At 29.5% G+C, this 23,908-nt stretch overlaps 1 protein-coding gene across 9 annotated transcripts in view; it reads right to left on the bottom strand.

Annotated features, from left to right (window-relative positions):
- Nhe2 (Na[+]/H[+] hydrogen exchanger 2) overlaps positions 1 to 23,908 on the bottom strand; it is a 192,498-nt gene that overhangs the window by 39,401 nt on the left and 129,189 nt on the right. For all 9 annotated transcript variants that reach the window (XM_065502465.1, XM_065502473.1, XM_065502467.1 and 6 more), the window contains exons 6-14: positions 13,709 to 13,829; positions 13,366 to 13,504; positions 11,446 to 11,663; positions 11,092 to 11,384; positions 10,885 to 11,010; positions 8,793 to 8,980; positions 3,526 to 3,664; positions 2,498 to 2,512; positions 131 to 187 (exon numbers count right to left, since the gene is read on the bottom strand). In XM_065502465.1, the coding sequence (XP_065358537.1) occupies positions 131 to 187; positions 2,498 to 2,512; positions 3,526 to 3,664; positions 8,793 to 8,980; positions 10,885 to 11,010; positions 11,092 to 11,384; positions 11,446 to 11,663; positions 13,366 to 13,504; positions 13,709 to 13,829 (1,296 nt within the window). The remainder of the gene's footprint in view (positions 1 to 130; positions 188 to 2,497; positions 2,513 to 3,525; positions 3,665 to 8,792; positions 8,981 to 10,884; positions 11,011 to 11,091; positions 11,385 to 11,445; positions 11,664 to 13,365; positions 13,505 to 13,708; positions 13,830 to 23,908) is intronic.

The following is a 23,908-nucleotide window of genomic DNA, read 5'->3' as shown; positions in this document are numbered from 1 at the left end:
TATTATTATTTATTTAAAAGCAAATATTTCATTATACAATTAAGGTTGGTGTTTAAAAAAAATACTTAAGCAGTTCTCTGGGGTCTTGTCTTTTTGTGTATTTTAAAGGGTGCTTGGTTTTAGGACTCACCTGTGTGGATAGATCTCTGTCATCTACGGCGTGACGGCTATAACTAAGACGACGGTGCTGTAAAAACGAAAACTCAATTTTACTAAAAACATGGCTAAAATAAAAGTTGTTGTTTTAATTTGCAAATAAACATTAAAAATTGTTAAAAATAGTTCCAAAAATTATTTATTTAATAATATTTTCAAATATTTAATAGACACATATTAGAAAAATAAAAATTCAACTTTAATTTCAAAATTATTTTTTTGGTGATTTTAAAAATTTGAACATTTATTTTTACATTTAAAGGTGTAAAAGAAATACAATAAGTTGATAGAATAACAGTAAGAAATTAGTGTTTTCAAATTTGAATCAAATATTTAAAGCTTTTGTTTAAACAAAAACTTTACGAAGGACAATATTAAGGCATATTATGGTTCGAAGGACCATATTTAAATCAACAAATTCACATAAATCAACCCTGAATTTTACTTTAGAAATTACTGTGACAATTACTAATAAGTCATAAACTTCATATTGATATGAAGTACCATCAATTCGAGTTTTAAAGCAGCCATTTGGTATTGATTCGAAGGACCAAAAAATTTTGTTTTAATTTAAATTTTATTTTGCTGGTTTTTATTAATTTTGAAAACACTAATTTCTTTTTTCTTTAAGCGAAAGCTAAATTATCTTGTTTTCTTTATGAATTTTATGCCATAAATATTACAATTAAAGCGTTTGTGATTTCTCAAAATATACATATTTATAAAAGGTGCTGTAATAACATCAAAGTGTAGGTATTGAAAACGAAATTAAAAGAAAAAAAAATCAAATTAAAATTTGGAACCAAAAAAACTTAAGCATGCAATTTGAAAAAAATCAAAATAAATTATATTTAATGCAAATTATTGTTAAAAAATTAATTGTATTAGCAAATTAAAGGCTTGCAAGCTTAATAAATAGAAAGAAAACAAAAGAGCAATATTTTGATTTTAATGCAAACAAAAAGAGTAAAGTTCAATCAAATATAGTTGCGGCAAATTATTGAGATTTGAAAGAACTGAAAGCTAATATATCGCTTGTTTATTCTTCGAGGAGTAACAAAAAACTAACTAAAACCGATCTAATATTGACGATCAAATTTCTAGGTTTTGGAATATAAACTTATTCGGGTGGAATGAATGTACTGGTACAGCAACTCAACGGGAGACAAAAGAATTCATCATGGTTCGAAGGACCAACTTCAGTTCCCCAACTACTGTACAATCATGAAGGCATTTCAACAAGCAACTCGAAATGTTTACATGGCGAGAGAGTTATATTGGTTCATAGAGAAAAGTCTTCATCTTTAGGTGCTAAAGACGATTCGAAGGACCAACTTTCCTTAATGATTTATGTAACCAAAAAATTATAGTTTCAGTATGGATTTCGACTTTCAAAAATGAAACTATAATTTTTTATTGTTCAATAATTTCCTGTGCAATTCATCATGGTTCGAAGGACCAACTGCAGTTCTCCAACTACTGTACAATCATGAAGGCATTTCAATAAGCAACTCGAAATGTTTACATGGCGGGAGAGTTATATTGGTTCATAGAGAAAAGTATGCATTTTTAGGTGTTAAAGACGAATCGAAGGACCAACCTTCCTTAATGATTTATGTAACCAAAAAATTATAGTTTCAGTTTGGATTTCGACTTTCAAAAATTAAACTATAATTTTATATAGTTCAATAATTTCCTGTGCATATCCATGTTTTTTCTGCATATTTTCCCGTTTTATTTTGAGATTTTTTAATTGCTTATTTTATTATTATGTGCATAATTAAATTTAAATAATGATTTCTAATCTACAAAACATTGTAGATCACACAAGTAAAACTTGTGTGACTCGAAAAATGTACATGACGGGAGAAAAAATAATTCATCGTGGTTCGAAGGACCAACTGCAGTTCCCTAACTACTAAATAATCATGAAGACATCTCTACAAAACATCTCTCTAAAATAAATAAAAATTCAAAAACTTTGAATTAAAAATAAATTAAAAAATTTTAGTAAAAACAAAAAAGTAAAATGCAAAAAGTTATTAAAAGAAATCAAAGAAAATGCTTTATGATTTATTAAAAATTTAATTGAGTAAGTTAACGAGTATTATTAGATAATTATTAAATTTAAGAAAATGTTACTAAACATCAAAAAGAAACATTTACAAAGTTAGAATCAAAATATTTTATTTTTTAGTTTAAAAAACTGCTTTTTTTTGTTAATAAATTAAAAATTTGAGTCAAAATTAACAAGAACTAAAGAAAAAATAAACATAAAAAGTAAAAGAGAATAGACAACAAAAAACAAATAACAACCAATTTAAATTTGTTTAATTCGTACCATTTGTATAGAGGCCTGGATTATTTTTACATACAGAGAAAGATTTTTGGAGAAATTTTGAATTTTTTTCAAAATTTTTAACGTTTTTATATTTTTCAATTAATTTTTTTTTTTTTGTTTAATTGAGTTTATTAAGATGATGAGGATGTTGAAGTTTTGCACATAAAATAAAAATAAATTAATTTCATAGCCAATTAATATATGATTGAAATATTAATTTAAATTTTAAATTTTGTTAAAAAAATAACATATAAAAGCCAAGTTTTTGAAAAAGAAATTAAAAGAAATGGGCGTAAATTAGAAAATCATAAAATGAATTTAAATATTTGGCGGTTGTTGTTTAAGAGTACATATAAAAAAAAGAGAGAAAAAAAGATAAAAGTAAAAGTTTCAATATGTTTATAAAGTTTAGCCAACTGAAGAGAAAAAGTACTGAAAGAAACAAGAAACTTAAACTTAAAGCTAAAATAATAGTGTGGCTCTAAATAAGTTTTAAATTTTGAGTAATTGTTTTGTTTTTGAAAGGAACAACTATAAAGGAATTTTATTTAATGTTTATAAACAACAATTAGAAAGATTAATTTGTAAATTTCTAAGAAAAAAAAATCGAAGGACCATAAAACAGGTTCGTAGGACCATTTACAATAGTTCGAAATGTTTACTTAAACGCAAGCAAATTCCTTTATAGTTTGCTTTTAAAGTTGTGTGTAAAATGTCTAGCTTCAAATATAATTACTAAGGTGTTAGGAATTATTCTTGTTTTTTTTTGTAATTTCTGTATAATTTTTTTTAAAAAATTCCTTTTTTTGATTTATGAAAAATACTTTGTAAAACTTAATAAAAAAATACAACATGTATGATTCAATTACGAACTCTGCATAAAAATCATGTAAAACTCATTAATTTTTACTATGCAAGTCATAAAGAATTTAAAAAAAAGAAACTCATAAAAGTGAAATAAATTTGAAAATGAAATGGAAATGGAATTCTGAAATAAAAAACATTTCTTATAATTATGCCGTACTTACCCTTCTATATGGTTTCAATTCTTCCGCCAACAAGTGATGTATTCTGGCATCGGTAAGATCCTTTTTGGAGGGATTATAATCCAATTCATGCATATCCAAATTGCGTGAGCAGGTATTGTCCAAATTTGTTAGACTGGGACTAAGGGTTTTGAAGAAAAAAATAAATTCCAAAAATTTGGGTTAATAAAATTGTTGCCTTAATATTGGTTGATCCACAACAAAGCTACATAACAGCAATATGTTTTAATAATTATTTACAATAATTGTAATAAAAAATAGTAATTAGGTTTTAAGAAAAAAAAAACAACTTAGTAAAAATTCTAAAGTTAAAAAACAATATATAGACATTTTTTTGAATAAAATTCAATGTCAAGGTTTTACAAATTTTAGATAAGTTTCAAATATATAGCTATGACATTACTTTAAACAATTTCTTTTTTATAAATTATTAAAATTTAAGATTCAAGTTTTTTTTCGATACAAAATATTAGTTTTACTTAATTAAATAATAAAATACATACATACTTGCTAATAATAAAAAAAATATTAAAGTAAACGAATTTTAGAAAATTCAGTGCAGTATTTTTATGTTTTTAAAACTAATTAAAAGTGTATTTTTATGTTATTTCAAATATATTAAGGATTAATATTGTTATTTCTATATAAATTAATACATTCTGTTTATTTAAACATTTAATTTAACAAATAATTTAATAGGATTCACTATGAAAAGGGTAGAATCGAGTTTTAGTGTATGAATTGTATTAAGAGACAGTAAAAACATAAAGATTTCAAAATATTATAAACTAGTTGATCGCCCCGGTAGCATTTACTAAGGTTAGTTCTTCAAGTATATCCAACCCACGCACACCAGCCTGTTCTTATTTATTTGCAAATAAAATGTCTAAATTTGTACTGCATACTTTAGGGAGCTTTTTTATTACAGTTGACTGTACTCACAAAAAAAAAAGAATTTCCGAGTATTACCCGGAATTTTTGAATTTTTTTCTTTACAAACCATCTCCTGAAAATTTCGAATCGAATAAAAAAAAAACAGTCAAATCGCTTCAGCCGTTCTCACGTGATGACATTACATAAATGGGCCATTTCATTTTTATATATGTATATAGATTTGATTAAAAATTAATTTTCTATAGAAAATGGAAGATATTCATTCATAAATTTACTATATTAAAGTTATCGAAAATTTTTTTATAGAAAATTTAAGTTATCGATAAAATTTTTATAGAAAATAAAAGTTATCGATAAATTTTCTACATATACGAAATTAAAATTATCGATAAATTTTATATAGAAAATAAAAGTTATCGATACATTTTCTATAGATAATTAAAGTATACGGAAATTAGTTATCGATAAATTGTCTATAAACAATTTAAGTTATCGAAAACTTTTCTATAGAAAATGAAAGTTATCGATAAATTTTCTATAGAAAATTAAAGTTATCGATACATTTTCTATAGAAAATTAAAGTTATCGGTAAATTTTATATACGGAAATTAGTTATCGATAATTTGTCTATAAAAAATTTAAGTTATCGATAAATTGTCTATCAAAAATTTAAGTTATCGATAAATTTTCTATAGAAAATAAAAGTTATCGATAAATGTTTTTATAGAAAATAAAAGTTATCGATAAATTTTATATAGAAAAGTAAAGTTATCGACAACTTTTCTACATAAAGTCAAAGTTATCGATAAATTTTCTATAGAAAATTAAAGTTATCGATAAATTTTCTATAGAAAATTAAAGTTATCAATACATTTTCCATAGAAAATTAAAGTTATCGATACATTTTCTATTAATGTTTTCGGTAAATTTTATATACGGAAATTAGTTACCGATAAATTGTCTATTAAAAATTTAAGTTATCGATAAATTGTCTATCAAAAATTTAAGTTATCGATAAATTTTCTATAGAAAATAAAAGTTATCGATAAATGTTTTTATAGAAAATTAAAGTTATCGATAAATTTTATATAGAAAATTAAAGTTATCGATAAATTGTATATAGAAAAATAAAGTTATCGATAAATTTTCTATAGAAAAGTAAAGTTATCGACAACTTTTCTATAGAAAAGTAAAGTTATCGACAACTTTTCTACATAAAGTCAAAGTTATCGATAAATTTTCTATAGAAAATTAAAGTTATCAATACATATTCCATAGCAAAATAAAGTTATCGATACATTTTCTATTAATGTTTTCGGTAAATTTTATATCCGGAAATTAGTTATCGATAAATTGCCTATTAAAAATTTAAGTTATCGACAACTTTTCTATAGAAAATTAAAGCTATCGCTAAATTTTCTATAGAAAATTAAAGTTATCGATACATTTTCTATAGAAAATTAAAGTTATCGGTAAATTTTATATACGGAAAGTTATCGATAAATTGTCTATAAAAAATTTAAGTTATCGATAAATTGTCTATAGAAAATTAAAGTTTGTGGGTAAATTTTATATACGGAAATAAGTTATCGATAAATTGTCTATAAAAATTTAAGTTATCGATAAATTGTCTATAGAAAAGTAAAGTCATCGATAATTTTTTATGTAGCAAATGCAAGTTAACGATAAATTTTCTATACTTAAATTATTTATCGATAAATTTTCTATAGAAAATTAAATAATAAGAGTTATCGATATATTTTTTAAAGAAAATTAAAGTTATCGATATATTTTCTATTATTTCTTTATATAAAACTAAAGTTATCATTAAACTATCTATAGAAAATTAAAGTTCTCGATAAATTGTCTGTTCGGAAGTTAGTTATCGATAAATTGTCTATACATATTTTAAGTTATCGATAAATATTCTTTACGGAATTAAAGCTATCGATAAATTTGCTTCAGAAAATTAAAGTTATTGAAAAATTTTCATTACGAAATTTAAGCTATCGATTATTTCTTTATAGAAAACTAAAGTTATCAATAAACTTTTTATAGAAAATTAAAATTATGGATCAATTTTCTATAAGGAAGTTAGTTTTGAATAAATTTTCTATAAAAATTTAAAGTTATCGATAAATATTCTTTAGCTTATTTTCAATATAAAATTAAAGTTATATCAAAATTGTCTATAGAAAATTTAATTAATCGCAAAATTTTCTAAAGAAAATGAAAGTTATCGATAGAAAATTAAAGTTAACAATCAAATTTCTATAGAAATTGAATATTATCGATACATTTTCTAAACGACATTAAAGTTATTGACCAATTTCATACAGAATATTATAGGGTATATGACTTAAAAATGCGGGATTTTATCTTGAATGCAGATTTTGCTTTTAATAACTTATATGTAATATTGAAGGGTACATATCTGGCATTGATTCTAAAAATCTAATAGTAAAAAAATTAGAATTTTGCGCCATGAAAGCATCATATGCAGGAAGTTTAGCTTTACTTCTTTAATTTGAAAAAAAAGTGCCGCTGAAGCACACCGATTGCTCACCAAAGCTTATGGTGAATGTGTTTCATCGGTATCAACGTGCGAGAGATGGTGATTTTGAAGACATAGATCGCCCTGGCCTGCCTGAAAAGTTTGAAGACCAAGATTTGGAGGCATTACACCTTGAATATTATTGTAAAACTTAACAAGTGCTTGCATAATCATTGGGAGCTACTCAAGCAGCAATTTAGGTTACACACGTCCGCATTAGTTAAGAAGAACTATTCGGTAACTACGATAGCTGTTGAAAGCAGACGTTTCGTTGCGTTCATAAAAAGAACATTTGCAGAAGTAGAACTGTTACAAAAACCATAACAATCAAAAGCTATTAACAATCTTAAACTTATTTTAATTAATTTAACATTAATTATTTCCAAAACTTTGAAAAACTTGTTTACCAATAAATGTTAATATATCAGCTAACAATTATGACAACTTAAGGGAACTTATAATCACCTCAACTCTCCCCAAGCCCTTATTTAAAACAATATTTATTAGAATTTCTTACTCAAACACAAAATTATTCCCGTTGGTATTTAGTGTTTTCGTGATATTTACTGTCACATCATTTTAAACTATTAAAAATTCCATTACAAAATAGTTTTTGACAGTTCTATGATTGACATGACATTAATTGTGTAAGTGTGTGTGGTGGTAATTGTTAGTTATAGTGTAAAAAGAAGAATATAGCTAAGATGTATATTTATTTAAAATGAAAAGAAAAAAGAAACATGTTAGTTAAGAAATCTTTAAGGAGTTATAAAGAGTTGGTTAGACATAAAAAGAAAGGTCATGCTATTAGAGGCAGAGATTTAAAGGTGATTAACTCAGGCAAAATTTAAAACTTTAGGTTGATGCAATTGAAACATTCGGTTGATACAATTAAAGACTTTGATTAAGACATTTGAAGTAATCGATTAACACAATTAATGTTTTTATTTTGATAATTAAGACAATTAAATAATTTGGTTAATATTATTGAATTCATTAATTGATACAATTAAATACTTTTATTAAGACAATTAAAGACTTGGATTGATACAATTCAAGTTATTATTTGACGATTGGTACCATGAAAGTATTTAAATGACACCATCGAAGTCTTCGTTTAATATTAAAGGCTTTGATTGATACAATTAAAATCTTTAATTCACACAACCAAAGCTTTTGTTCAATATAATTAAAGACTGTGATTGATATAATCGAAGTTTTGGCTCGACTTAGTTTCGAAAATTCAAGTCTTTAAGATATACAATTGAAGATCTTAATGGATATAATTAAAGACTTTGATCCAAACAATTAAAGACTTCGATTACAACAACTAAAATCTTCGACAATTCAAGTCTTTAAATGACATAATCGAAATCTGCACTTAATATAATTTATTGTTTCAATCGTAGCCTTGACAGCTACCAACTGTCTTTAGAAATTAACTCCTTTAAATCTCTGTTCTTTTTTTTTTTGAAATTGTGTAAGTTTAAATAGTTTGTATATTCTGGTTAGTATTATTTAAATTAAATAAAGATATAAAAAAAACTATTAAATTCAAATTATCATACTCAAACTCTGGCACATCATTCTCGACTTTTACAAGATCTACTTCAGACTTAGTTCAGACTCATTAGTTTCAAAAAAAAAAAACAAAAAAAACATACAACATGCACTTGTTTTATGGTGGGTTTTACACATTTTTTCTTGTAACTCAAACGTTTAAAAAAAAAATAGAAGAGAATAAAGAAAAAACGTCCCAACCTTTGGGGTGAGATAATGAAATTGTCTAAAATTCGTTTACCAGGTTGTATAAATAGTTGGCGGTGCCCACCTTCCACCAATACAATTATTGGTGTAATTTCTAAATAAGGCACTCATCGATTCAGTGCCCGTTATTTGACCAATTGTTGAGGGATTACGACGCATCACTTCAATGGCATCACGCATGGTTAATTTCGAATAGGTTTCAATGATTTTCGGTTCGGCACCCTGGAAAAAAAAGTAACGGAAGAGAATTAATAAATTGTTAAAAAAAATAATAAAATATTGTTAAAATAATACGCAATAAAGGTTATTGAAAGCCATGAAATTTAATGAAAAGCCCACCCTTAGTAATTCTTTTACTTGAATTTTGATTTTTTGAAGGAAATTTTCTTTTTAATTATAGCCCTTCTTCATCCTCATCTTCTTCGTTCCTTTGTCTTAATCTGTAACTGAAAGTTTCTTGTGACAAATGTCTTTGCTCTCTACGTCTTTCGGCTGCTGCCTGTCTTTCTCTTTGTTTAATTTTTTCGGTATATTGCTGCATGGGTATGTGATCCAATAAAAATAGATCTCTTTCATGCTATGGATCGGGAAAGAGTGAAATAATTATCGATAAACTGTTTTAAATACAGAATTCATTCGTGAGTTTCAAACACCTAACATCCTGGACAAATGATAACAACAATAAAGGCGAATGGATCAAAAACTATTAGGAGTATAAACAAGTCAAGTCATGTGGGAAAAAGTCTTGACTTGTTAGAAACAACCTTGAACAATTTCAATTAATTTTGAGTAATTTTTCTATTCCGATCGAGATTACTTTGCGTTCGCCTCGACACCTATAGAGAAACTTCATAATTGATAAAATTAAATGCTAGAACTGAACTAGAACTGAACTAGAACTGAACTAAAACTGAACTAGAACTGAACTAGAACTGAACTAGAACTGAACTAGAACTGAACTAAAACTGAACTAGAACTGAACTAGAACTGAACTAGAACTGAACTAGAACTGAACTAGAACTGAACTAGAACTGAACTAGAACTGAACTAGAACTGAACTAGAACTGAACTAGAACTGAACTAGAACTGAACTAGAACTGAACTAGAACTGAACTAGAACTGAACTAGAACTGAACTAGAACTGAACTAGAACTGAACTAGAACTGAACTAGAACTGAACTAGAACTGAACTAGAACTGAACTAGAACTGAACTAGAACTGAACTAGAACTGAACTAGAACTGAACTAGAACTGAACTAGAACTGAACTAGAACTGAACTAGAACTGAACTAGAACTGAACTAGAACTGAACTAGAACTGAACTAGAACTGAAATAGAACTGAACTAGAACTGAACTAGAACTGAACTAGAACTGAACTAGAACTGAACTAGAACTGAACTAGAACTGAACTAGAACTGAACTAGAACTGAACTAGAACTGAACTAGAACTGAACTAGAACTGAACTAGAACTGAACTAGAACTGAACTAGAACTGAACTAGAACTGAACTAGAACTGAACTAGAACTGAACTAGAACTGAACTAGAACTGAACTAGAACTGAACTAGAACTGAACTAGAACTGAACTAGAACTGAACTAGAACTGAACTAGAACTGAACTAGAACTGAACTAGAACTGAACTAGAACTGAACTAGAACTGAACTAGAACTGAACTAGAACTGAACTAGAACTGAACTAGAACTGAACTAGAACTGAACTAGAACTGAACTAGAACTGAACTAGAACTGAACTAGAACTGAACTAGAACTGAACTAGAACTGAACTAGAGCTGAACTAGAACTGAACTAGAACTGAACTAGAACTGAACTAGAACTGAACTAGAACTGAACTAGAACTGAACTAGAACTGAACTAGAACTGAACTAGAACTGAACTAGAACTGAACTAGAACTGAACTAGAACTGAACTGAACTAGAACTGAACTAGAACATCGTTCCACGTGAATTGGATCTCCGTTCCGGAACGATCCGAATCATATTCGGCTAAAGATTGTCAACTCAGCGACAGCTGTACAAACCGAAAGTTTTTTCCCCAGGAAAGACTTACGCTTTCCTATAAATTTTCATAAATTCAATTAATCTTCCATCACAAATTTGTTTACTCACCTTAAGATCTCTTATCAATAGAGGACGTATGAAACGATTGTCGAATCGCTTGAATTTATCACGCACATTGTAATTGCCAGTTTTACCAATAATATCCTCAATGCCAGCCATTAAATGGTCCATAAACTAAAACCACAAAAACAATACAGATTTTTTTTTAAATTTAATAACCAACAAATTGAATATAAATAAAGATTATAAACTTACTCTCTCATGGATACGTTCATTCATGGTGGGTTTACGTTTGTTAGCACGTTTAACATTTAAAATTTTAACGAGCGGCTTAATGGTGATGCCCTGCAAGAACACGGTAAAGTATATCACAGCAATGGTGGTGGTAACAAACATATTCTTTGTAGGCACAACACGTTCATCGATTAACAGGACAAGGGCAAAGGCAACGGCACCACGCAGGCCACCGTACGACATAACAAACTGATCGACACGCGACAATTTGTGTAAACGGAAACGATTTGCTATCGCCGAGAGAACAATAACACCTACAGAGAAACAATAGAAGTTAAATGTTGTTAAATGTTATTAAAGTTTGTTGCAACTCACCTATAACTCTAAAGAATGAACAGAAGAGTATGGTCAGCAAAACAAACCATGTATTCCATACATGATTGTTGTTGACTGTGGCCACACCCAAAAACATAAATATAACCGTTTCCGAGGAACTTGATATCATTTTTAAAGCATACTTGACCGTTGTATGGGACTTTTGTGATATATTCGATTCCACATAGTTTTTCATGGTTATGCCACAGAAGGTTATACTGAAAAGGTAGAGAAAATTTATTGTTTTTTTAAATGATTTCAAAATTATTTAAGATTAGAACTAGAACCTGAACTACAACCTGAACTAGAACCTGAACTAGAACGTGAAAAAGAACCTGAACTAGAACCTGAACTTGAACTAGAACTTGAATTTGAACTTGAACTAGAACTGGAACCTGAACAAGAACCTGAACTAGAACCTGAACTAGAACTGAACTGAACTAGAACTGAACTAGAACTGAACTAGAACTGAACTAGAACTGAACTAGAACTGAACTAGAACTGAACTAGAACTGAACTAAAACTGAACTAGAACCTGAACCTGAACTAGAACTTGAACTAGAACTGGAACCTGAACAAGAACCTGAATAGAACCTGAACTACAACCTGAACTAGAACCTGAAAAAGAACCTGAACTATAACCTGAACTAGAACCTGAACTAGAACTGAACTAGGACCTGAACTAGAACCTGAACTATAAATGAACTGAACTAGGACCTGAACTAGAACTAGGACCTGAACTAGAACTGAACTAGAACATGAACTAGAAATGAACTGAACTGAACCAGAACTAAACTAGAACCTGAACTTAAACCTGAACTAGAACCTGAACGATAACCTGAACTAGGACCAGAACTATAAATGAACTGAACTAGAACTGAACTAGAACCTGAACTAGAACCTGAACTAGAACCTGAACCAGAACGGAACTAGCACCTCAACTAAAACTGAACTAGAACCTGAAATAGAACTGCACTAGAATTGAACTAGAACCTGAACTAGGACCTGAACTAGGACCTGAACTAGAACCTGAACTAGAACCTGAACTAGAACCTGAACTAGAACTGAACTAGAACCTGAAATAGAACTGCACTAGAATTGAACTAGAACTAGAACCTGAAGTAGAACTGAACTGAACTAAAACTGAACTAGAAACTTAACTAGAACCTGAACTAGAACCTGAACTAGAACCTGAACTAGAACCTGAACTAGAACCTGAACTAGAACTCGAATTAGAACCTGAACTAGAACTGAACTAGAACTGAACTAGAACTGAACTAGAACTGAACTAGAACTGAACTAGAACTGAACTAGAACTGAACTAGAACTGAACTAGAACTGAACTAGAACTGAACTAACTTAACATCCAAGAAATCACTTTAACACATTCCGAATTATTCTACTAGAACCTGAACTGAACTAGAACTGAACTAAAACTGAACTAGAACCTGAACTAGAACTGAACTAACTTAACATCCAAGAAATCACTTTAACACATTCCGAATTATTCTACTAGAACCTGAACTGAACTAGAACTGAACTAGAACTGAACTAGAACTGAACTAGAACTGAACTAGAACTGAACTAGAACTGAACTAGAACTGAACTAGAACTGAACTAGAACTGAACTAGAACTGAACTAGAACTGAACTAGAACTGAATTAGAACTGAACTAGAACTGAACTAGAACTGAACTAGAACTGAACTAGAACTGAACTAGAACTGAACTAGAACTGAACTAGAACTGAACTAGAACTGAGCTAAAACTGAACTAGAACCTGAACTGGAACTGAACTAACTTAACTTCCAAGAAATCACTTTAACACAGTCCCAATTATTCTCTAAAAAATATTTAAAATGTCATTCACCCACTATAGTAACAACGTGTAAGTAAAATATAAAAAAAAATCAAACACTTACGCTAAAATACCACTCATATGGAATATTTCAGCATTTAAATATGCCAAATATGCCATGACAAAGATAAAGATGGGTTCTATAACGCGCACGTGATCCGTGAAACGTGTTACCAAGCCAGTCAGGAAGCCCCAAATGATACCTGCGAAATAAACAGAAAATCTATTATAAAAAAAAATAATGAAAAATGACGTCAAAACGAGACAAACGTGATAATAATATTACTTAGTGTGGTTGGGTTGTGGTTAAACCAGACACATTTATTATTATCATCAACACATATCATATAGGGAGATGATGCATTGGGTGTCAAGCTGTTTTGTTAACAACATAGAGAAAGACTTACCAATGACAGTACCGCCAATTGCCACCACAAAGAATGAACCCACACCATTGACAACATCTTGAGCTATAATTTCCGATATACCAATGTGATTATAAACTTCCATCATATGATACATGACGACCTTTAAATTAGAGAGAGAGAGAAAAAAATAAATATAATTAATGGCTTGAACTTGTAGAGGATAAGTGAAAAGGATAAAGAAATATTTGATAAATTAAACAAGATTTTTAAGTTCTTAAATTCAATATTTTAAAGTTATTTTGACTTAATTCTTATCATTTTTATTCCTCCAAATATTTCATAAAGAGCCTAAAATATTTAAACCTAAAAAAATGCATAAAAACAGACATTAAATTAAACAAAAGTTTAAATCAAAAGTTGTAACTAAAGTCAACAAAACACAATAATAACAAAATATATAAAAGTTATTTAATGGATTTTTAAGACACATTTCCATAACAAAGTATTAAATATTATTATTATTTAATTTAAATGTATTAAAGTAACTTTTAATAAAACAAAAATATATTAATGTCTTTTTAACCAAAAACAAAATGTAAAAAGTAAATAAAATTTTAAGAATTTCTATATTGAAAAATAACCTTGAAATATCTTTTTCATTTGATAAAAATCAACATAAAATTGTACTTAACAGAGGAAGCTTAAGGGGGAGCTCGATTTTAACCTCACAACCCCATTAATGTGACCAAAAGAATGTGGAAAGAAGTAAAAAATAATAAACAGTAAATAAGATGAACAAGAAAAAAATATAAATGCCAATATTTAAAATGTTTGTAGAAATCATTTTATGGAAAAAAAACTGTTACAACAGTTGTGTTTAGAAAATTATTTCAAAAGTAGGAGAGAGGCAAATATTGGGCCTACTGACAACAAAAAACCCTCCCCGAAATCTGTGATAATTGCTCAAAATATACTTGTTACTTTAGTTTGAAATTGTAACCGTCAGAAAAGTACCTGGTTTACATGTATTGAAAAATAAGCAATTTATTAACGAATTAATGAATTTTTCAAAACTATTTTGAAGGAATAACTAGGCCAAGAATACAGCAATCAACACTGAAAAAGATGTTTAAGATTGTATACCAAATACTGTCATAATGTCACGTTAGAGACTAAAACCGGTATCTACCATCCAGTAACCAGTCACGTAACTAGCTTCGATACATGGCTAGTTTGTGTTACCTTCCCTATTCTCACATTAAATGGACTGCTGGTGCTATTAGTAATATTTATACCCTACACCACCATAGTGGGGAGAGTACAGTACAGAGTACAGGTCGCAATTTTGAAGATATTTCGATCAAATTTGGGACATATTATTTTTTCGGCTCAACCACCAAGCCTATTGAAACTGGCTGAAATCGGTCCATTATTTCACCTAGCCCCCATACAAATGTCCTCTCGAAATTGGACTTTATCGGTCATAAATGTTTAATTTATATATGTATCTACACAAATTTCGCTCCAAATACGTTTTATATTCACAAAATTCATGTCACCAAATTTTGCTACGATCGGTCTATAATTAGACATAGCTTCCATATAGACCCGCTTCCGAAAATCACTTTAACGTGCATAAATCTCTTAAAAATGTTGGTATACACACAAAATTCAACATAAATAACTTTCATTAAGACATAAATCACACGAACTAATTTCATGGTGATCGGTCCATAATTGGTCATAGCTCCCATATAAGGCCCACTTCCGAAAATCACTCAAAAATATAAATTATTGAAATTTTAAAAGAAAAATGTTTTTGCTCTTGTACTTAGTGTAGAGTATTATATGGTCGGGCTTGACCGACCATACTTTCTTACTTGTTTTTGAATTCAATTTGATTTCAAAGAATTTTATGTTATTAAATCTGCCTAATAACTATATTTTTACACACAACTGTTTAATCATAATTTAAATGTTGTGTGTGTATTCCAGCATATGTGGTTTTGTAAGGTAAAAGTTGAAGTACATATGTACATTTTTTTCTTCTTTCTAAAGATCAATCAAAATTTCTACAACCCCACAAAAAACATGTACATTGCATTCTTGTAGACTTGTAATTTGAATGTCTGTCAGGGCAGAAATGTCAAAATAAGGTTATAAACGGTATTAAACAGTGTGATACAAAACAAGTAAGAGAGCTATATTCGGCTGTGCCGAATCTTATATACCCTTCACCAAATTATACTCCAAAATAAAAATTTTAAATATTTTTAGGTAAACAAAATTTATTTTTTAATTTTTTGTTAAAATTTATTTTTAATTGCTATTTGAAATTTTTTTTTTTAAATTTAAACATTAAATTTTTTTTTTTTTTTTTTAATTTTTTTTTTTGTGAAAAAAAAGTAGGGTTAAAAATATTTTTCCGATTTTGACCCATTGTAGATCCAACTTACTATGGTCTTATATACGTCGTTGGAAAGGTCTTTGAAATATCTATCATTAGATATCCATATTGTCTATATTAATGTCTTAGTAATCCAGATATAGGTCAAAAATCGAGGTTGTCCTAGTTTTTTCCTCATATCTCAAGCATTTGTGGACCGATTTTGCTGATTTTAAATAGCTTCTAGAAAGCATGTCTGACAGAATTATTGAAGATTTGGATCCCGAAGATATCTCGGGTCTTCAGAAAATTGATTTCAACAGACAGACGGACATGGCTTAATCGACTCCGCTATCTATAAGTATCCAGAATATATATACTTTATTTTGTAAAGATTGTGTACTATTGAATATCTTAGTAAAATCCAAGTCAAACAAAATATTTTGACAATGCACATATTTTTTGCATCATATGGAAGAAAGGTAGCTCAATCTCAGTTCAGGAATCCACACCTTATTGTTGAAAAGGCTGAACTAGATCCTGAACTAGAAGAAGAACGTGAACCAGAACCTGAATCTGAACTAGAAGAAGAACTTGAACTAGAACCTGAACATGCACTATAAACTCAACAAAAACCGGAACTAAAACTGAACCAGAACCTGAACTATTTATTTTATTATTTATTTATAAAATTAACTTAAATTTAAAAATTATAAGCTAATTGTTTAGTACTGAGCTATAGCTACTTGGGCTTTAAGCTCGATTTAATTATTTTAGATGAAGTTATAAATGTTAGTTTGTTTTAGGAATTCAATTATTATTTTAATGTTATCTGTAGTTGGATTAGAAATCAATGATAATGGGTTTCTGTTAGCAAATATCTGTGGTCTTAAATTTTGAAATTCTGGGCAGAGGGAAAGGAAATGTTCGGGAGATGGTGGACGAATAATATTGCAGTTGCAGATGGGTATATTGGATATTTTTATTAAAGAGCCATGTGTATATTTGGAGTGTCCTAGTCGAATTCGTAAAAATTTTATCATGTCTCTTCTATGAAGATTGTTAATATCACTATTGGAATATTTCTTTATATTGATTTTTGTACAGTTAATGGTTTTATACCAATGGGAAGTTCGGGAGAAAGTGTTATCCATATCATTATAAAAGTGCTTGATATATTTCAGGAGATCCTTAGAGTTATAATTTTCAGTACTTAATAAAGGCGTTCTTAGTGTCTCCTTAGCAACCATATCTGCATATTCATTTCCTTCGATGTTACAATGGCTAGGTGTCCATATTAAAGATACATTGTTTCCCTTATGAATCAAGCAATTTCTTATGTAGGATGCATAGGGGTTGTTATTTGAAATGTTCATTATCATTTTCAAAGAAGATAATGAATCGGAACAAATCACGTATTTGGCTGTCTTTGATTCAACATATTTAATGGCTTGATATATAGCAATTAATTCAGCAGATAAAATGGAACTATACGATGGTAATATTGAGGTTTTTATGACTTTATTATTTATTGTTACACTATATCCTACTATATCTTCGGATTTCGATCCATCGGTATATATAAATTTATGTCGGTGGTATTGTTCTTGAATATCCTTAAATAATATTCTAAATTGTGAGGGATTATGTTGGTTTTTGTTAAAATTATGGAGTGAAGTATTTATGCGGTTAGGGTCAAGAAACCATGGGGGATAATTTCTTGTATTAACTCTAAAAGGTTTTAGGTTAATGTTGAAAGTCTTGAAATTTTCGTTTATTTTCCAGATAGTGGACAAGATTTTTGGAATTTTCTTTGTATTGTTAATTTTTTTCATTATGCCATTTAATAGGATATTTGGATTTGTCAAGAAAGAAGAGGCCAGTTTAGTTATACTAATATTTAGTTGTGTTTCCAAAGATGGAATGTTTGCTTCGTGAAACATATTCTTACATGGAGTTGTGCGGAAAGCTCCCAGAGAACTTCGAACAGCTGAATTCAATATTGTATTTAGTTTATTTAATTTGGATTTCGGGGAGAATCCAAAAAAAGGTAAAGAATATCTTATTTTAGATATGATTAAAGCATTCGTAATTAAAAGTAACATTTGTACATTACAGTTAAATTTGTAATTAGATAGGCATTTTATGATGTTTAGGGGGCTATTTAGAACCTTAACAAGGTTGTCTATGTGTGTATCCCAAGTGTATCTTTTGTTTAAATGTAATCCAAGAATCTTTAGGCTATCAACTTCTATTAGTTGAAAATTTGAGGAGTTAATGGTGCATTTACATTGTCTTTTACGACATATATGGATAAATTTGCATTTGTTTGTAGAGAGGGTTGCCCCCGAAAAATTGCACCATTGACTGATATTTAAAAATAAGGTATTTAAATCTATTACTGGGTTTTTGGTTTTGCCGGAGTTGATTATCAAGTTAAAGTCGTCGGCGTATGCCGTAAACTCAATTTCTCTATTCATCTCAATGATAGAGCAGAGTTTATTGTATGCTATTAAAAATAATATGACCGATAAAGGCGAACCCTGGGGTATACCGTTTTGTAAAGGATATGTTGAAGATAGTTGATTGCGAATTCTAACTACAATTTTTCGGTTACTCATGAAGTTGATAATGTAATTTATAATTCTAGGGCCTATTCCCCAATGTGTTAATTGGTCAACAATCGTATGAATCCCGATTTTGTCAAAAGCTTTCTCAAAATCCAACGATATTATCGTTGTATGTTTACCCTTGGATAGATTGCTGGCAATATGATAGTCTACATAAAGTAGACTATCTATTGTCGATCTTCCCTGAATAAAACCGAATTGTCGACTACTTAGTAGCTTATGAGTCGTCACAAACCACCAGAGCCTATTAGCAACCATTTTGTCCAATGTTTTAGCTAAACAAGGATTTAGTGAAATTGGTCTATACGCATTTAGTGATGATTTATCCTTACCGGGTTTATGAATAGGAATAGCAATACTAATTTTAAAATGTTGGGGTATAAAATTGTCTAAAATATTATTATAAAGAGTTAGCAAACGGTGTTTCATTTCAACTGGTAATTGCCTAAGCATTGGATATGAAATTCGGTCTGCGCCAGGGGTTTTTCCCCTTACTTTATTTAAAACTGCCTGTAGTTCAATGAGGTTAAAATCATTTTCAATTAAGGTAGCTCTCTGGTTTGGGATAAATGGAGGTGTGTTATTAAGCAGATTGTTCTTACAAATCATAAACTCTGGTGAGAAGTTTGAATCTAATGAGTTGACTGACCAAAAATTACCTAACTCATTTGCTATTTCGATGTCATTGGTAAGTGTAACGTTTGGGTCGTTATGGGTTTGGATGCAATGTATTCCAGTTTTCGATTTGTATCCCGTGAAGTTTCTAATATTTGACCATATTTTTTCTGATGTAGTAGAGGGGTTGATAGTAGAAGTGAATTTGAAAATAGATTCCCTTTTATATATCTTCATTTGTCTCCTAAATGTGGCGCTAGCCTTTTTGTAATTGATCATATTTTCTGTGGTCATATTACGTCTAAATTTATACCAATTTTGATTTTTAATTTTCTTTAAGTTCTCTAAATCGGAGTTCCACCAGGGAACTTTTGGTTTGTTCAAATTGTGTGTTTGAGGAATTGCCTTATTGGCAGATTCCAAGATTATTCTATTAAAATTCGCCGCTTCCTTATTAATGTTGGAACTAATTTGTCTTTTTGAATGGGATTCAATACAAAGATGTCTATATTGTTTCCAGTCTGCTTTATCAAGTTTGAATTTAGGTTTGAAATGTTTAATTATATTGCACTGTGGGTCAGAGAAAAGTGAAATTATTATGGGGAAGTGATCACTTCCGTACAAAGTTTTCTCAATGTTCCATTGCGCGTGAGGTGTAAGTAAGGGAGAACAGAAGCTCAAATCAACACTAGATAATGTTGAATGTGAATTAAAAAGAGTGGGAGAATTATCATTTAGTAAAATATAGTTTGATTTGTTAATGAATTTAGCTAGAATTCTGCCTCTAGTGTTAATCGATGATGATCCCCATAGATGGTGCCAACCATTGAAATCACCAGTAACTAGAACAGGTGTATTAGTGAAATTTAAGATGTTTTCTAGATTTCTTGTTGTAAAGCTTTGGCAAGGGGGAATGTATGCAGATATAATTCTGAATTTTAATTTCGATTGGATTTCAACGCATATTGCATCGAAGTCGTTTGACAAATGTATTTGTTTTTGTTGTAATGAATTGTGAACCAACAATGCGACACCGCCGTAACGTGTTGAAGAAGTATTAATTGAATAAAAAGAAAAGTTAATAGGAATCGAATGAGTCGTTTTGTTATGTATATGGGTTTCTTGTAGTGCGATAATTTTTGGGTTAAGTCGTTTTATAAGTAAGGTTAGTTCATTATAATTATTATTAAATCCATTTATATTCCACTGTATAATATTAATGGTCATATTAAGTAAGAAAATTATTTAATATATAAGAAAGGCTTAAGTATTCGGGTTAACTTTAATGAACTATATAAGAAATAATTAGATAAAAATTGTTAGTAATAATATTGTTGAGAGTTGCATACACTGATAGTACAAATAGTTCCGATCGGGTAAACAAGACAACGACCGAACTCGCCATAAGGGACTATCCCACCCATTGGAAGCACAGAGTACAGATAATTTACCTGTAACGAGTATCCAATAAGTAGAATATTACCGCCATGAGCGGATCCGGCCGGTGTCAAATCCACCCGAAAGAACTAAGTGAACTATCAGTGTCTAATATAAAATCTTAAATTAGTTGTTTTTTGTGCGTTTTGCTGCGGCCTCTGCATCTGCTTGCTTCTTTAATTTTTGTCGTGTTCTTTTGGATGTATTTGCTGGGAGAATTTCTATAATTTTTGTATCCTTTTGTTTTGTGATCTGGGATGAATTGCTAGCTGTTTCGGTATCTCCATCGGATGTATCAATTTCGGAATAATCTTGTAATTTTCGAGTAGATGATGAGAGTGTTGGTGGTTGCATTGAGTTTTGTTTGTTTGATATTTTGTTTTCGGTTTTTGGATCAATTTTTTATACCCTTCAGCTTCGTGAGAAGGGTATATATAAGTTTGTCATTCCGTTTGTAATTTCTACATTTTTCATTTCCGACCCTATAAAGTATATATATTCTGGATCCTTATAGATAGCGGAGTCGATTAAGCCATGTCCGTCTGTCTGTCTGTCTGTCTGTCTGTCTGTCTGTCCGTCTGTCTGTCTGTCTGTTGAAATCAATTTTCTGAAGGCCCCAGATATCTCCGGGATCCAAATCTTCAACAATTCTGTCAGACATACTTTCGAGAATTTTGCTATTTAAAATCAGCAAAATCCGTCCATAAATAACGGAGATATGAGCAAAAATCCGAGACAACCTCTGAAAATTTCATCAAAAAACACAATGTATTGCATGCTTTGACAAAAAAACAACAAAACGTATGGTTGGATGTGCAAGCTATGCGTATTTTGTTTTTTTTGTGTTTTGTTTCTTTTGGCGTTGTTGTTGTTTTTTATACAACTAACCGTTTGTTTGGTTGTGTGGATGTGCAAGCTTTGCGTATTTTGTTTTTTTTTGTGTTTTGTTTCTTTTGGCGTTGTTGTTGTTTTTTATACAATTAAACGTATGTTTGGATGTGTGTTGGATTTTTTGACAAAAAATCAACAAATCGTATGTTTGAATGTGCATGCTTTGCGTATTTTGTTTTTCTTTTGTGTTTTGTTTCTTTTGGCGTTGTTGTTGTTTTTTATACAATTAAACGTATGTTTGGATGTGTGTTGGTTTCATTGCCTTGCGTATTTTGTTTTTGTTTTTTCTTTTGGTGTTCTGTTTCGTTTGGCGTTGTTGTTGTTTTTTGTGTTCTTGATAAATTTATACTAATTATAAAAAATAATAATGCATCCACAACAAAGGTGAAGGGTATATAAGATTCGGCATAGCCGAATATAGCACTCTTACTTGTTTAATATTAGTTTGTTGCTTATTGTTGATGTTTAATGTTTGATTTGAAGTATTTTCGCATGTTGTTATTGATGTTGTTGTTTTGGTCGCAGTAGAGTAGGAATAAGTAGATGAAATATTTCGCTCATGGTATTTCTGAACAGCTGTTTTTTTGTTTACCTTTTCTAAAGTTATTATTGCTTGTATTTCTTTTTCTTTTATGAATATGGGACATGTTTTGTTGTTGGGAGAATGATTTGTGTTTTCGTTGTTATTTTCAATACAATTTATGCATGAAGATTGTTTATCACATTGTTCATTCTCTATGTCAGTGTGGAATTCATTTGAACATACCGTACAGAGTTTTTTATTGTTACAATTATTTATGTGGTGACCAAAGCGTAAACAGTTTTTACATTTTAATGGGAGAGGAATATAAGGCCTTACCCTTACTCTTTCATATCCAATAAATATTTCAGAGGGGAGGTTAGTTGAGCCGAATGTGAGAATAATTAATCCAGTTTCTTTTAATTCATCATTCACTTTTCTCATTATTTTATTTATTTTGTAAATATTTTGGCGCTTTAACTCATTTAGTATTTCTTCTTCTGGTATATCGCGAAGATCATTTGAGTAGATTACTCCACGTACAAAGTTGAGAGAGTTATGTTCTTTCATTTCTATTTCAATATCGTAATTTAATGAACACAATTGAATAAGCTTACTAGCTTGTGTGTAAGTTTTTGTTTTTATTAATATCGTACCATTTCTTAATTTTTTACATATTTCTACTTCTCCTCCACATGTACTGTCAACGACTTTCTTTATTAAGAATGGCGAAACATTTGCTAAAGTGTATTCACTGTTTTTTCGAGTCATTATTAAGTATTTAGGACCGGTTGATACAATTGATAATTTTTTGGAATTATCAAACCTAATAGGGGGTTTGTACCCCTCGTCTGGTGGATCTTTCATCAGGATTTTTAATGTATATAAATGTATCAAGGTTTGTTTGAAATTCTTTATTGGATATTGTTTTTGTTAATTTAAAATATTTACAACAAAAAAAATAATATAATGTTTTAAGCTGAGATAACGAGAGAGACTTTAATATAATTATGATTTGTCCGTTGATTGCAATTTATGTGTTGCTTAATAGGCGAACTGACACAAACTGAGAACCTGAACTAGAACTAGAACTTAACTAGAAATTTAATTAGATCCTGAACTAGAACTTGAACTAAAACTGAACTAAAACTTAACTAGAACCTGAACTAGAACCTGAACTAGAACTTAACTAGAACTGAACTAGAACTGAACTAGAACCTGAACTAGAAACTGAACTAAAACTGAACTAGAACTTAACTAGAAATTGAATTAGAACTAGAACCTGAACTAAAACTTAACTAAAACTTAACTAGAACCTGAACAAGAACGCGAACTAGAACTTAACTTGAAGCTGAATTAGAACTTAACTAAAAGCTGAACTAGAACCTGAAATAGAATTGAACTATGACGTGAACTAGAACCTAAACTAGAACATGAAATAGAACTTGAGCTGGAACAGAACTGGAACCTAAAATAGAACCTGAACTAGAACCTGTAATAGAACCAGAACTAGAACCTGAACTAGAACTGAACTAGAACTGAACTAGAACTGAACTAGAACTGAACTAGAACTGAACTAGAACTGAACTAGAACTGAACTAGAACTGAACTAGAACTGAACTAGAACTGAACTAGAACTGAACTAGAACTGAACTAGAACTGAACTAGAACTGAACTAGAACTGAACTAGAACTGAACTAGAACTGAACTAGAACTGAACTAGAACTGAACTAGAACTGAACTAGAACTGAACTAGAACT

The sequence above is a fragment of the Calliphora vicina genome, chromosome 2 (assembly GCF_958450345.1).
Source record: "Calliphora vicina chromosome 2, idCalVici1.1, whole genome shotgun sequence".
Classification (NCBI taxonomy): Eukaryota; Metazoa; Arthropoda; class Insecta; order Diptera; family Calliphoridae; genus Calliphora; species Calliphora vicina.
This window is presented reverse-complemented; position numbering and strand designations above follow the sequence as displayed.